General features: G+C 34.5%; 1 protein-coding gene across 1 annotated transcript; it reads right to left on the reverse strand.

Moving 5' to 3' along the window:
* Positions 1–208: 208 nt before the first annotated feature.
* LOC140961656 (uncharacterized) lies at positions 209–1,105 on the reverse strand. The gene has a single exon (XM_073420314.1). The coding sequence runs from the start codon at positions 1,103–1,105 to the stop codon at positions 209–211; it is 897 nt and encodes a 298-aa protein (XP_073276415.1).
* Between the last annotated feature and the right edge of the window lie 12,870 nt (positions 1,106–13,975).

The following is a 13,975-nucleotide window of genomic DNA, read 5'->3' on the forward strand; positions in this document are numbered from 1 at the left end:
GCAAGAGGTTGAAATCTTCCTTCGTAAGTCTCTAAGTACTCAGATATGTTATACCATGGCTGCACAAGTGTCGTGGGATCCAACGAGTGCCACTTTGCGGTACGAATAGCATGGGAACATGATATGCCAAAAATCGTCCATTTACCACATGAACAATCACTCGTTGATAACTTGACCAGCTGCATATGTTGGCCACGACTTGGTCTTCCTACAGTTGCAACGAAGCAGTTTGCTCACGTACATCATATTTGGCAACACGATGTTCAATAGATTTTCTCGCCCACTTGTCATACTTCCGACATGCATAATCTGACCACATCTGATTTTCCTGAGCCATACGACCACCTCTAGTCACACGTTCAATAAAATATTTTACGCACCTCTGAAGTGTCAAGTGTACTATGGCAGATATAGGAAGTCTACGAGCACCCTTCAACACACTATTTAAACACTCCGACATATTAGTTGTCATCACCCCACGACGCCAACCACCGTCATGAGCCAAACTCCATTTTTCTTTCTCAATTCCAGCCAAATATCGGTGCGCCAAAATGTTTTTATGCTTGATTGCCTCCATTATTGATTCAAACTTACAAATTTGATTTTGTGTGCCTGCCGCCCAGCATAAATCTTTCAGATGCACGTCTTTGAATTTAGCGTTAAAGTTTGAACACACGTGTCTCAAACAAAAATGATGTACACCGTGTGGAGGTTGAAAATATGGTAGATCTGCAGTTGCGCGCACGATTATCTTATGTCTATCAGAAATAAGACACACGTCATTTTCACCACGAACAACATGTATTCCTACGTTCTCCAAGAACCATTTCCAAGAATATGTTGTTTCTTCATCCACAATAGCAAATGCTAGCGGTAGAACCTGATTGTTCGCATCCAGAGTGACACCGATCAACATTTTGTGCTTGTATTTGGTATACAAGTGTGTACCATCAACACTAATTATTTTCCGACAATGCCAAAACCCATCAACACACGGCCTGAATGCCCAGAAAACATAGTTCAGTGTCTTACTCATTTCATTGTTGGCTCTGAGATGATTCCACTCCACAACTGTTCCCGGATTATATTTGGACAAAGAACACATATATTTTGGAAGTAATTGAACGGAGCTCTCTCATGTACCATAAGCAATTTCCATAGCACGTTTCAAACTTCGCCATGCCTTCGTGTACGAGATTTGATATCCATATTTATCTTTCACATTTTCGATGATATACTTAATCTCGTACAAAAGATCACAACGAACAAATCCCAATAGCGTATGTGCCACCATATCACTGTTCAAATTCTTATGGTATATACCAACAGAGGTAGATATACATGTGTGAGACCCGCCATATTTTGTTATTTTCCAACAACCAGTCTTGGCCTTCAAAGAAGCGCGAAGTCCCCATCGACAAATTACCGTAGAAGAATTATTTTTACAACGTAACTTCCACAAACTGCGTGTGCTATCCACGACACGGTACTCACGCCTGACAACTCTGACTGAAGAATCTTTGACAGATGCAATAAGATCATTCTTATCTTAAATAACATATTATATTGACGCATAATTTACCTCTATCCGGATTGTAATAGCTTGATTGCACTCCACAAGGAACATCGACAGAATCAGGAGGCTCTTCCCTAAAAAATTTATTGAAAAACGATGGCATTTCAGAAGTGTTTGACAGAAATGGTACGGTCTACCTCTGTAATGTGTCACGTGGTGGTTGTCGAGATGATGTACCCTCATCAGGATTTGTAAAAGTATTCACTTCATCATCAACATTCACTTCTTCTTCTTCAGACTCGTTGTATGACATATCGGGTTCGGAATCAGTCCTCCAAATATCATCATTATTGTCCTGATCCGGAAAACGAGCACTCGTATCTAATGTTGGATTCGGCCAATATGGTGCATTATTTTGTTCCGACGAGACATTTATACATTGATCCCAAGGTCCACTTACATCATCGAAACTCATATTACCGAGTCCTTCAGTAACCTGTGGAACATAAGATTCTTGCTCCTTGAAACCACCATATGTAGACGTACCGGGTTGGATATAAAAACCTGAATCGGCTGCATGTGGAATGTAGGATTCAGGATCATCAAATCCAACATTATGCTCAATTGAATTTGCTTCCACGTACAGATGCAAAACATGCATATTTTCACATTGCATTATAAACTGTAAAGCATCATCAACAACGAGATTGACTTGAATTTCATGCAAAGATGCTCTCTCTATGAATGAATACTTTGTTGACATCTTCAGAGAAAAATTCGTTGGATCGATTGCTAACATTTTATGCACAACTTCAACTAACTCCATCAAATTAATAGATCGTAATACTCGTATCGGTCTAACAAATTGAATGTTATATTCAATCGATCCATTATCGCTAACTACATGACCACCAAAATATAAGAGTACGTCGATGTTAGACATTTTGCCAATGAAAATTGAGAGAAATTTTAAGAGAAAGTTGATAACTCATTCGTTGAATTTTTCAACAATTATATAGGAGAAGAAATGTGAAGAATATTCATATTTGAATTATTGGTCTTCACCTGATTTTTCGGAGTCTCAGCTTTTACGTGAAATTGTCAGGCATCGAATGTACGTAATAAAGAGAACGAAATAAGTGAACTAAATGAACGGACAATAAAAATCGAAAAAATCTAAAAAAAAAATTATATAAAATACAGAGTCCGCGCTTACTAAGCACTGACGGTAAGCGCGGACGGTGCTCCACGATAGTACCGTCCGCGATTGCCAAGCGCGGATTGCAGTAGTTTTGAAAAAAAATTTTAATTATTTTTGAACAAAATTTTTAAATTTAAATTATTTTAAAAAAAAAACCCGTTGATAATGAGAATTTCTAAAGGAATATTTTTCTAAAGAATTTTCATTATGTTTTTATTTTATTTTTTTACTGGAATATGCCCAAAAATGATAGCTTTTTAAAAAAAATTTCTTTCTACGACAATCAATAGCTATTTAATTAGTTTCCTTAATGAAATGGATATTAATTATATAAATGAAAAATGCATATTAATTTACAAACGCAACCATATTAATTTACAAACGCAACTCAAACTTTTAAATTATATAATTTATAGCTATAATAGATAAAATTAATATTTTTTTAAAAATATAGTCAATAATCGGTTACAATATAAGACATTTTTTTTGGGTAGCAGAAAAGATAGTAAACAAAGAAAATTATGATTAACTCAGAGTCAGACTTGAGATATAGATAATTATTTTAGCGACAACAATAATAAAATAATGAGAAAAAAACAAATGTTAAATATTTACAGAAGTCGAACGAGAAAATCAACATAACAATAATGTTAAAGAATTTGAAGAATCTATAAATGACAATAGAAAGTTATTCAACTAAGCTACTGTTATGAACAAAACTGAATGAAGAGTATAATTTTAATAACATCGAATATTAAAATTAGGCCTATTAGTTTGAGGTGATCGATTTCTTAAATCCGACTTAGGCCTCCCAAATCTCATGTACAACCTTGACAACTTTCATCATCTTCATGATCAGACGAATTAAACGATCAGTGGTGGTATGCAAAGTCATATATTTGATAATTTTAATCTTATTTGATTTGTGTTAAGATCAAAGATAACAGTTTAGATAGAGTGAATAAACTGTTATAAAATTATGACAAATAATGTGAAACTCAAACTATGTTAACAGCTCAAGTCAATATTTCAATCAAACTGAGTAAAGTAAGATACCGAAATATACATTGTGGAAACAACTCAAGAGCTCCTCTCACTTAACTACTACCAATGTATATATATATATATATATAATAGATGTATTAAGATTAATAAATAATAAAGAGACGCCGCTTCAAACATGTATATCAAGCTATCCGTGTCTAACTTTTTCTTAGGTTGGAGTCGCAAATTAATGTCTACATTTATATGCTTTAATTTGGGTTTCAATGCAAGTTTACACATAATAGTGATATATGACCTAATTTTATATACTCAATTATTTTACTTTTATTCACAATAAAAGATGCTCGTATATCCAAAAAAAAAATCACATGCAATGAATTTAAGGAAAATTATAAAGTTACACAAGAATTCTATTTGCAATTGAAGGTCTCTATCTGCGTGATTAGACTTGGCCACATATCGGGTTTGGGTTCAGGTCGGCACAACCCCGACCCTTACTGGTCAGCTCGTCGTCGGTTACTGTCCGGGTCATGGAACCGACAGTTCGAGTCTGGATCTGGATCTGGTTAATCATCGGTTCCGAGTCTAGTTCGACCTTTTTATTTAAAAAAAATTAAAACATTTGAAGGATAAAAATATATAAATTTAAAAAATAAGACTTGCACAATTGAACTTTTAAAAACTCTATAAAATATTACATTATCTCGATAAAAATCTATTACAATTTCAATAAAAAAAAATCAATTACATTTCTTCAATTAAAAATATATACATTTTTTAATAAAAATTCTATTAAATTTCAATTTTCAACATATTATACAAAAAATATATTATGTTTCATTATGTTCAATCATGTTCACTCACATTTCCTCATGTCGTTGCTCCAGATGTTTTTCATGTTCGTCTTGGTTTTCTTCATCGCTTTTAATATGTTGTTTTTGGCAAACGACTTTTTACCAATAATTGAGCAAACATTGTGTTGGAACTTTTCAAGTTCGCAATCTTTGCTTAATTTTGATGTTAACAAAATTTGTTATTTTGTTTCTAATAATCTACCTTAAGTCCGCAGCAACTGTAATAGTCGAAACTGAAGCGATCGAGATGCTAACTGATCGCACGAATTGACCAGCTAAACTGATGAAACGTAAGAGCAATTCAATTGATAAAGAGTCCAGCTGACCAGTTCAACTGAATCAGTGAAATCAGTTAAGCTGAAGAACCAACTGATTTCACCTCACCGCAACAAGACCAGTTCAGAACTTCAGTTAGGAGCAATCAATTGCAGATCACAACAAGCTTACTTAATGGATTACAGCTGTGCGCAAAAGAACAAAAGCAATTGTACTATCGCAGTACAATCATGAACGTTGCATCAGAAGCTTAAAGCCAAAAGTTCCGGAATAGATTTCAAAGAACAAATTCAAAATGCAACGGATACAATAATTGAGTCTCACAGTACGATCAAGATTCGTGCCTATAAATAGAAGTTCAGTGAAGACTCAGCAACTACGAAATATACACAGTGTGTCTAGAAGAGAGAACACAAGAAAAAAAGAAAGGGCACGCATATTGCCTATCAGCTTACAAGAAGCATTACGCCTAGTTGTGAGGGAACACTTCAAAGTTATATCAGCTTAGATTAGAAGCTTATTTCCCTCAGTGTGTGAGAACACTTTTTGATAGTGTTCATTGTTCAGTTCTCACACACACGCACACACACCACCACCCAAATTACAGTCTTGCACAAAGACAATAAACTTGTGTATGTAGTCTTTGACACACAGACGCTAAACAAGTGTTGGCTGGAATGTGCTGCCTTCAGTCTAGACTAGGAGTTCAGTTAGGCAGTGGGTAAGTCCTAAGCTGTGTAGGATTTGCACAAGGTGTTGTATAAATCTAAGTCTTCTAGTGTATCCTACCCGTGGAAGTAGAAGGGGTGACGTAGGAGTAGTTGAAATCTCCAAACATCAATAAACATATCATGTGTCTTTTAACTGTTTAACTACTTATTTTGTTCTTAACTGATTTGATCAATTCAGTTGATATCAGTTCAGTTTTGTCCATAATTGAACTGATATAAGCTCTAACTGATTTTCCCGTAAATTCAGTTCTTCAGTTGCACAGTATATAAAACATATCAGTTTTCTTAACGAAGGATTATTTCAAGTGTTTTTCGCTTGGTTTAATACCAAACTTAATCTAATTCATCGATGTATACATTCTTATAACACGAGCTATTGCAGCTAATTGATTTATTGTGTTGAAGCACCCCGAAGGTGCCGAGCACACGATCCGTCAATTGGTATCAGAGCAAGGTGTTATAAGAAGGGCATTTGAAAATTGATATCTTAAAATGTATTTTAAGATGGTATTTAAAATGGTTTTCAAAACCCTTTTAAAAATTTTATATATCATGCGTTTATTGGAGAAGAGTAGATTGGCTCTGCAAGTAACATCGTAGCCACTTCACTCGACTCCGTAATTTTGCTGTTTGAGCAGCTTGCAGGGTTTTGAGTTCAACTGACAGCAGTTCAGCAAAACTGATCTGTAGACAAGACTTGAGTTGCCAATCTACCAGTCCAACTGATTTGCAGACGAAACCCAACTACCAGCTGAAACTGATGAGTTAAGTGGAGCTTAATCATCAGAAGTGTCGCCGCTTCATTGCGTTATCAGATGAGAAGAGATGATCAATGCGGTTCAGCAATCAATTGAGTCCAGTTTGCCTCAACTAGACAAGTTAGCCAGCACAGAAGTCAAGTTCAAAGCAGCTAGCTGTTCATCTAGCAAAGAAATTCAAGACTATGCAGTATATCAAGCATTCAAGGCGACCAGTAGTTGGTACATTTAGTTCTACTATGTGTAAATTGATTGATAACTGATGTTGTTTAAAATTCAGCTAAATGTAATAGCATTTTTCCCTTACATAACTAATGCGCTTGATTATAATACAAGGGAAGTTTATTTGATTAAATAAACATCGTGTTATCCAGTTAGGTTAAATATAACTGAACTAATATTTCCAGTTTTTTGTAACCTTAACTGCATAAATGATAAATGCTGCTGAAAATATTTTAAAATCGCGTGATTGATTATATTTTTAAAGGGGATTTTTTGATTCAGTTCTTGAGGGGGTGTTTTTTTTTCCCTCGAACTGAAAAATGTTTTTTTAAAAAAAATTTCAACCCGTTTTTAAATTCAGTTTTTGAGGGGGAGTTTTTTTTAAAAATGATTTTAACTATGTCATCCCTCAAACTGAAATTTCTTTTATTTGTTTTAAGTTTTTCTCGCTTTAATTGTTCAAGTTTTGTAAGCATCAAAAAGGGGGATATTGTTGGAACTTTTCAAGTTCGAAATCTTTGCTTAATTTTGATGTTAACAAAACTTGTTATTTTGTTTCTAATAATCTACCTTGAGTGCGCAGCAACTTTAATAGTCAAAAATGAAGCGATCGAGATGCTAACTGAAATCGCTAACTGATCGCACGAACTGACCAGCTAAACTGATGAATCATAAGAGCAGTTCAACTGATAAAGAGTCCAGCTGACCAGTTCAACTGAATCAGTGAAATCAGTTAAGCTGAAAAACCAACTGATTTCACCTCACCGCAACAAGACCAGTTCAGAACTTCAGTTAAGAGCAATCAGTTGCAGATCACGACAATCTTACTTAATGGATTACAGCTGTGCGCAAAGGTACAAAACAATTGTACTATCGCAGTACAATCATGAACGTTGCATCAGAAGCTTAAAGCCAAAAGTTCCGGAATGGATTCCAAAGAACAAATTCAAAATGCAACGGATACAATAATTGAGTCTCACTGCACGATTAAGCTTCGCGCCTATAAATAGAAGATCAGTGACGACTCAACAATTGCGAAATATACACAGTGTGTCTAGAAGAGAGAACACAAGAAAATAAGAAAAGGCACGCATATTGCATATCAGCTTACAAGAAGCAATACGCATAGTTGTGAGGGAACACTTCAAAGTTATATCAGCTTAGATTAGAAGATTATTTCCCTGAGTGTGTGAAAACAGTTTTTGGTAGTGTTCATTGTTCTGTTCTCACACACACGCACACATACCACCACCCAAATTACAGTCTTGCACAAAGACAATAAACTTGTGTATGTAGTCTTTGACACACAGACGCTAAACAAGTGTTGGCTGGAAGGTGCTGCATTCAGTCTAGACTAGGAGTTCAGTTAGGCAGTGTGTAAGTCCTAAGCTGTGTAGGATTTGTACAAGGTGTTGTATAAATCTAATTCTTCTAGTGTATCCTACCCGTGGAGGTAGAAGGGGTGATGTTGGAGCAGTTGAAGTCTCCGAACATCCATAAACATATCATATGTCTTTTAACTGTTTAACTGCTTGTTTTGTTCTTAACTGATTTGATCAGTTCAGTTTTGTCCATAACTGAACTGATATAAGCTCTAACTGATTTTCCCGTAAATTCTGTTATTCAATTGCACAGTATATAAAACATATCAGTTTTCTTAACGAAAGATTATTTCAAATGTTTTCCGCTTGGTTTAATACCAAACTTGATCTAATTCATCGATTTATACATTCTTAGAACACGAGCTATTGCAGCTCATTGATTTATTGTGTTGAAGCACCCCTAAGGTGCCTAGAACACGATCCGTCAATTGGTATCAGAGCAAGGTGTTCTAAGAAGGGCATTTNTGATCCGTCAATTGGTATCAGAGCAAGGTGTTCTAAGAAGGGCATTTGAAAATTGATATCTTAAAATGTATTTTAAGATGGTATTTAAAATGGTTTTCAAAACCCTTTTAAAAATTTTATATATCATGCGTTTATTGGAGAAGAGTGGATTGGCTCTGCAAGTAACATCGTAGCCACTTCACTCGACTCCGTAATTTTGCTGTTTGAGCAGCTTGGAGGGTTTTGAGTTCAATTGACAGCAGTTTAGCAAAACTGATCTGTAGACAGGACTTGAGTTGCTAATCTACCAGCCCAACTGATTTGCAGACGAAACCCAACTACCAACTGAAACTGATGAGTTAAGTGGAGCTTAATCATCAGAAGTGCCGCCGCTTCATTGCCTTGTCAGATCAGAAGAGATGATCAATGCGGTTCAGCAATCAGTTGAGTCCAGTTTGCATCCGCTAGACAAGTTAGCCAGCACAGAAGTCAAGTGTTGAGGATCGGATTGAGTTTAGAAGGGGGGGTTGAATAAACTCAACAGCAAACTTAATCAATTTTTCAGAATGATGTGCTAGAGTCCTGTTAGAGATACTAGCAGATTCTTGTTCAAGTTTAAAGACCAGCAGATCACAAGATAATGTGCGGAAACGATCTGTTGGTTAGTGGGTGAAAAATAGTAAAACAGAAAAGCAGTAGATGGCACAAGGTTTATTTCTGGAATTTCGAAGATGAATCTTCTACGTCTCCCCTTCTTCTGTTTCCAGAAGGTATCACTAAAAGACTTTGGTGAATACAGTACAACAATTATACACACCCACTTCAACAGGACTTACCCTTCGCCTACTGAAACTCTTAGTTTTACAACTCAACTACTTGAAAGATCTTAAGTTCTGGAAAGAACTCTTTTCCAGTTACAAATTCTTCTATTAATGAAGTGAATAGCTTAAGAAGAGATAAAAAAAATAGCTAGCACAAAATGATCTCAAATGATCAAGTGTATGCAATGAAGCGTGTGCTGCTTTTTCAGTGTTGAGCTTTTGAGATAACTGAGAGTTCTAGCGATGCTCGAATGATATTCTTTGATTGAGATTCGTTCACTACTTGTTTCTTGAAAAGTGCTCCGTCTTCATATATAGGCTTAAACCAACGTTAAAATCTGAACGGCTCTTTTGACCTTTCAATGATTCAGCTTTATTGCTGAAAATGGACCCTGCAGAATACATTAAAGCAATCAGTCTCAGTTCATACCAAAAATGGTAAGCCGTCTTAAATGTTCCTGTACAACATTTAATGGCATTAAATGAAGCAATAAATGCTAGTATTACATTAATAGATTAACGGTAATATTTAAAGACTTGAGATACGCAACAATTTGCTAGTGTCTATTTCAGGTTTCTGGTTTTAGCTAAGAAGTCATTTGTTAATTAGATTAAGCAGTACTTGATAAGTGCTGCTACTGGTTTTAGCGCGGTATAAGTGCTTCTGGTTTTCTGCTTATTTACATCTACTGGTTTTGTACTAGCATCTCCACAACAAAATTAAGTCTAACATCAAGTTCAAAGCAGCTAGCTGTTCATCTGGAAAAGAAATTCAAGATTATGCAGTATATCAAGCATTCAAGGCGACCAGTAGTTGGTACATTTAGTTCTACTATGTGTAAAATAATTGATAATTGATGTTGTTTAAAATTCAGCTAAATGTAATAGCATTTTTCCGTTACATAACTAATGCGCTTGATTATAATACAAGGGAAGTTTATATGATTAAATAAACATCGTGTTATCCAGTTAGGTTAAATATAACTAAACTAATATTTCCAGTTTTTTGTAACCTTAACTGCTTAAATGATAAATGCTGCTGAAAATATTTTAAAATCGCGTGACTGATTACATTTTTAAAGTGGATTTTTTGATTCAGTTCTTGAGGAGGAGTTTTCTTTTCCTTCGAACTGAAAAATGTTTTAAAAAAAAAATTTTCAACCCGTTTTTAAATTCAATTTTTGAGGGTGAGTTTTTTTTTTAAACTGATTTTAACTATGTCATCCCTCAAACTGAAATTTCTTTTATTTGTTTTAAGTTTTTCTCGCTTTAATTGTTCAAGTTTTGTAAGCATCAAAAAGAGGGAGATTGTTGGAACTTTTCAAGTTCGCAATCTTTGCTTAATTTTGATGTTAACAAAAATTGTTATTTTGTTTCTAATAATCTACCTTGAGTGCGCAGAAACTGTAATAGTCGAAACTGAAGCGATCGAGATGCTAACTGAAATCGCTAACTGATCGCACGAACTGACCAGCTAAACTGATGAATCATAAGAGCAGTTCAACTGATAAAGAGTCCAGCTGACCAGTTCAACTGAATCAGTGAAATAAGTTAAGCTGAAAAACCAACTGATTTCACCTCACCGCAACAAGACCAGTCCAGAACTTCAGTTAGGAGCAATCAGTTGCAGATCACGACAAGCTTACTTAATGGATTATAGCTATGCGCAAAGGTACAAAAGCAATTGTACTATCGCAATACAATCATGAACGTTGCATCAGAAGCTTAAAGCCAAAAGTTCTGGAATGGATTCCAAAGAACAGATTCAAAATGCAACGGATACAATAATTAAGTCTCACTGTACGATCAAGCTTCGCGCCTATAAATAGAAGATCAGTGAAAACTCAGCAACTACGAAATATACACAGTGTGTCTAGAAGAGAGAACACAAGAAAAGAAGAAAGGACACGCATATTGCATATCAGCTTACAAGAAGCATTACGCCTAGTTGTGAGGGAACACTTCAAAGTTATATCAGCTTAGATTAGAAGCTTATTTCGCTCAGTGTGTGAGAACACTTTTTGGTAGTGTTCATTGTTCAGTTCTCACACACACTCACACACACCACCACCCAAATTACAGTCTTGCGCAAAGACAATAAACTTTTGTATGTAGTCTTTGACACACAGACGCTAAACAAGTGTTGGCTGGAAGGTGCTGCCTTCAGTCTAGACTAGGAGTTCAGTTAGGCAGTGGGTAAGTCCTAAGCTGTGCAGGATTTGTACAAGGTGTTGTATAAATCTAATTCTTCTAGTGTATCCTACCCGTGGAGGTAGAAAGGGTGATGTTGGAGCAGTTGAAGTCTCCGAACATCAATAAACATATCATGTGTCTTTTAACTGTTTAACTGCTTGTTTTGTTCTTAGCAGATTTGATCAGTTCAGTTGATATCAGTTCAGTTTTGTCCATAACTGAACTGATATAAGCTCTAACTGATTTTCCCGTAAATTCAGTTATTCAGTTGCACAGTATATAAAACATATCAGTTGTCTTAACGAATGATTATTTCAAGTGTTTTCCGCTTGGTTTAATACCAAACTTGATCTAATTCATCGATATATACATTCTTAGAACACGAGCTATTGCAGCTCATTGATATATTGTGTTGAAGCACCCCTAAGGTGCCGAGCACACGATCCGTCACATTGAGCTTCCAATTTTTTCGACCTTAAACTAGAAAGTCATTCATTTAATGTATTTCTTCCAATACTAAAATTTCGCTCTAGTGCAATCATTGAAACGTGACAAGCTAGAATTTATTTTGCCATTACATATGAAATTAGATATATTTATGTTTTTTGTAACCACCATCGCAAAATGTCGAAAGTATCATCATTTGTATCATTAAAATCAAAAGTAGTAGTGTAAAATAATTCAGTCAGGAACTTGAAGACCTTTTTGGATGTTTCGTCTGTTTCCTTAATAAAAGTTGTGCTTCAGTAAATTTAGAAGTACTAGTACTAGTAGTAGTAGATTGCATTTCATGTAGAACAATTTGTCCACCATATTTTGTTATATTTATTATAAATATCATATAAATGTGTTTTAATATCAAACAAAATCAATGAGATATTAGGAATCGTTTCCGTAACAGGGTCTACAGATTCATAATATATTGTTAAAATTTCTTACAAACTATTTAATTTAAGTTTATCATTTAAAACAAAAGCACATAAAAATATTTCAAGAATTTGTAAAAAAAAAAATCTCATTATTCTATCATTACATAAATATATTAAACTAAAGTATTATCATTAGATTTAATATATTAACTAAAAATACATACAATGTTAAAACAATATGTTAAAACTAAATAAAAAGTATGAAAATAAACACCGAATAATTGGTCACTAGCATTATTAAAAAAATTAAAATTTCACAAATATTAGTACATATGTTCCATTAATTTGAAAACAAATAAATATCATGATCTTGAATATATTGATAAAAAAATATGCATAATAAATCTTTATATTCAAAAGACGATAATAACAATTTATATGTTGAATTTCAACGAGTTCGAATGTCACGTACAAACCTTTTAGGTCTCATACCATTTATTTTGCAAAATTTGCCCCATTGTTTCGCAACTTGGAGATATATTCATTAATAATGAATTGTGTTTCTAATTGATTGAATATGTGATAATAAATTTTTTAGTTCATCTTGAACACAAATTTATAATATCATGTGTACCTAATATGGAAAAATTTACCATATATTGATGATTTAGATATTCCAATAAGTTCAGTAATAATAGAAGTATTTTGATGTGTGTCGTTTTTACGTGTTTTATTGTGTCATTTTGAGTCTCATTCATGCATGTTTTGTTTATGTTGTATTTATGTTTAGTTGTTTTTATTATATATCATGCAAGATAATTGTTTCTCATGTGTTTTGGTTGAGTTATAGATAATTTGATCAAGAAAAAGGGATTTAAGAGCTTAAAGTCGAGGGGTGAGTGCTACGGCAGTCGAACTTGGCCGTCCAAGCGCGCATAAGAAGAAAAAAAGATGAAGGTTAACGAGCATAGTGTGTTGGGGCGGCCAAGTTTGACCACCCTAACATGCCTGTGTAACAAGGTAAAAATAATTTGCAGAGATGGCGCTGGGCCGGATGAACTTTCTTGCCCTAGCACGATCCGTTAAGGAAAAAAATATGTGATCGATTTCTTTCCAATTCTCTTGATGGCTACCTACTTGAAAACCCTATCACATGTTTTTGGGGACATACATTGAGCCGTAATAAATTCTTGAAAATTCATAATGATATGTGTCTGTTGGTTGGTAATTAGTGAAAAATGATGTAGGGGAGGGAAATTTCCACAAACACGTTGATTGAAGTCTCTTACAGCTTTTGAGAATGGACCTATTTGAAATACATGATTCTAGAGCCAACATTGCGTGCACACACACATTCAAATTCCATGAAAGATTATAACCTGCAAACTAAAAGGTATGTGCGAACACTGGCATTGTTCGTTGATGGATGAAAAATATGTTGGTTACTCGATGAGGCAATTACTATGAACCATGAATGCACTTGAGCTATATATTTGTTTTGTTGTGTTGTGTTTTGTAACATGTTTTGCTCACAAAAGGTTAGTATGGGGAGGTTGATGTGTGTCTTTTTATGTGTTTTATTGTGTCATTTTGAGTCTCATTCATGCATGTTTTGTTTATGTTATGTCTATGTTTAGTCATTTTTATTATATATTATTCATAGTAATTGTCCCTCGTGTGTTTGGGTTGAATTGTAGATAATT

The sequence above is a fragment of the Primulina huaijiensis genome, chromosome 16 (assembly GCF_012295235.1).
Source record: "Primulina huaijiensis isolate GDHJ02 chromosome 16, ASM1229523v2, whole genome shotgun sequence".
NCBI lineage: Eukaryota > Viridiplantae > Streptophyta > Magnoliopsida > Lamiales > Gesneriaceae > Primulina > Primulina huaijiensis.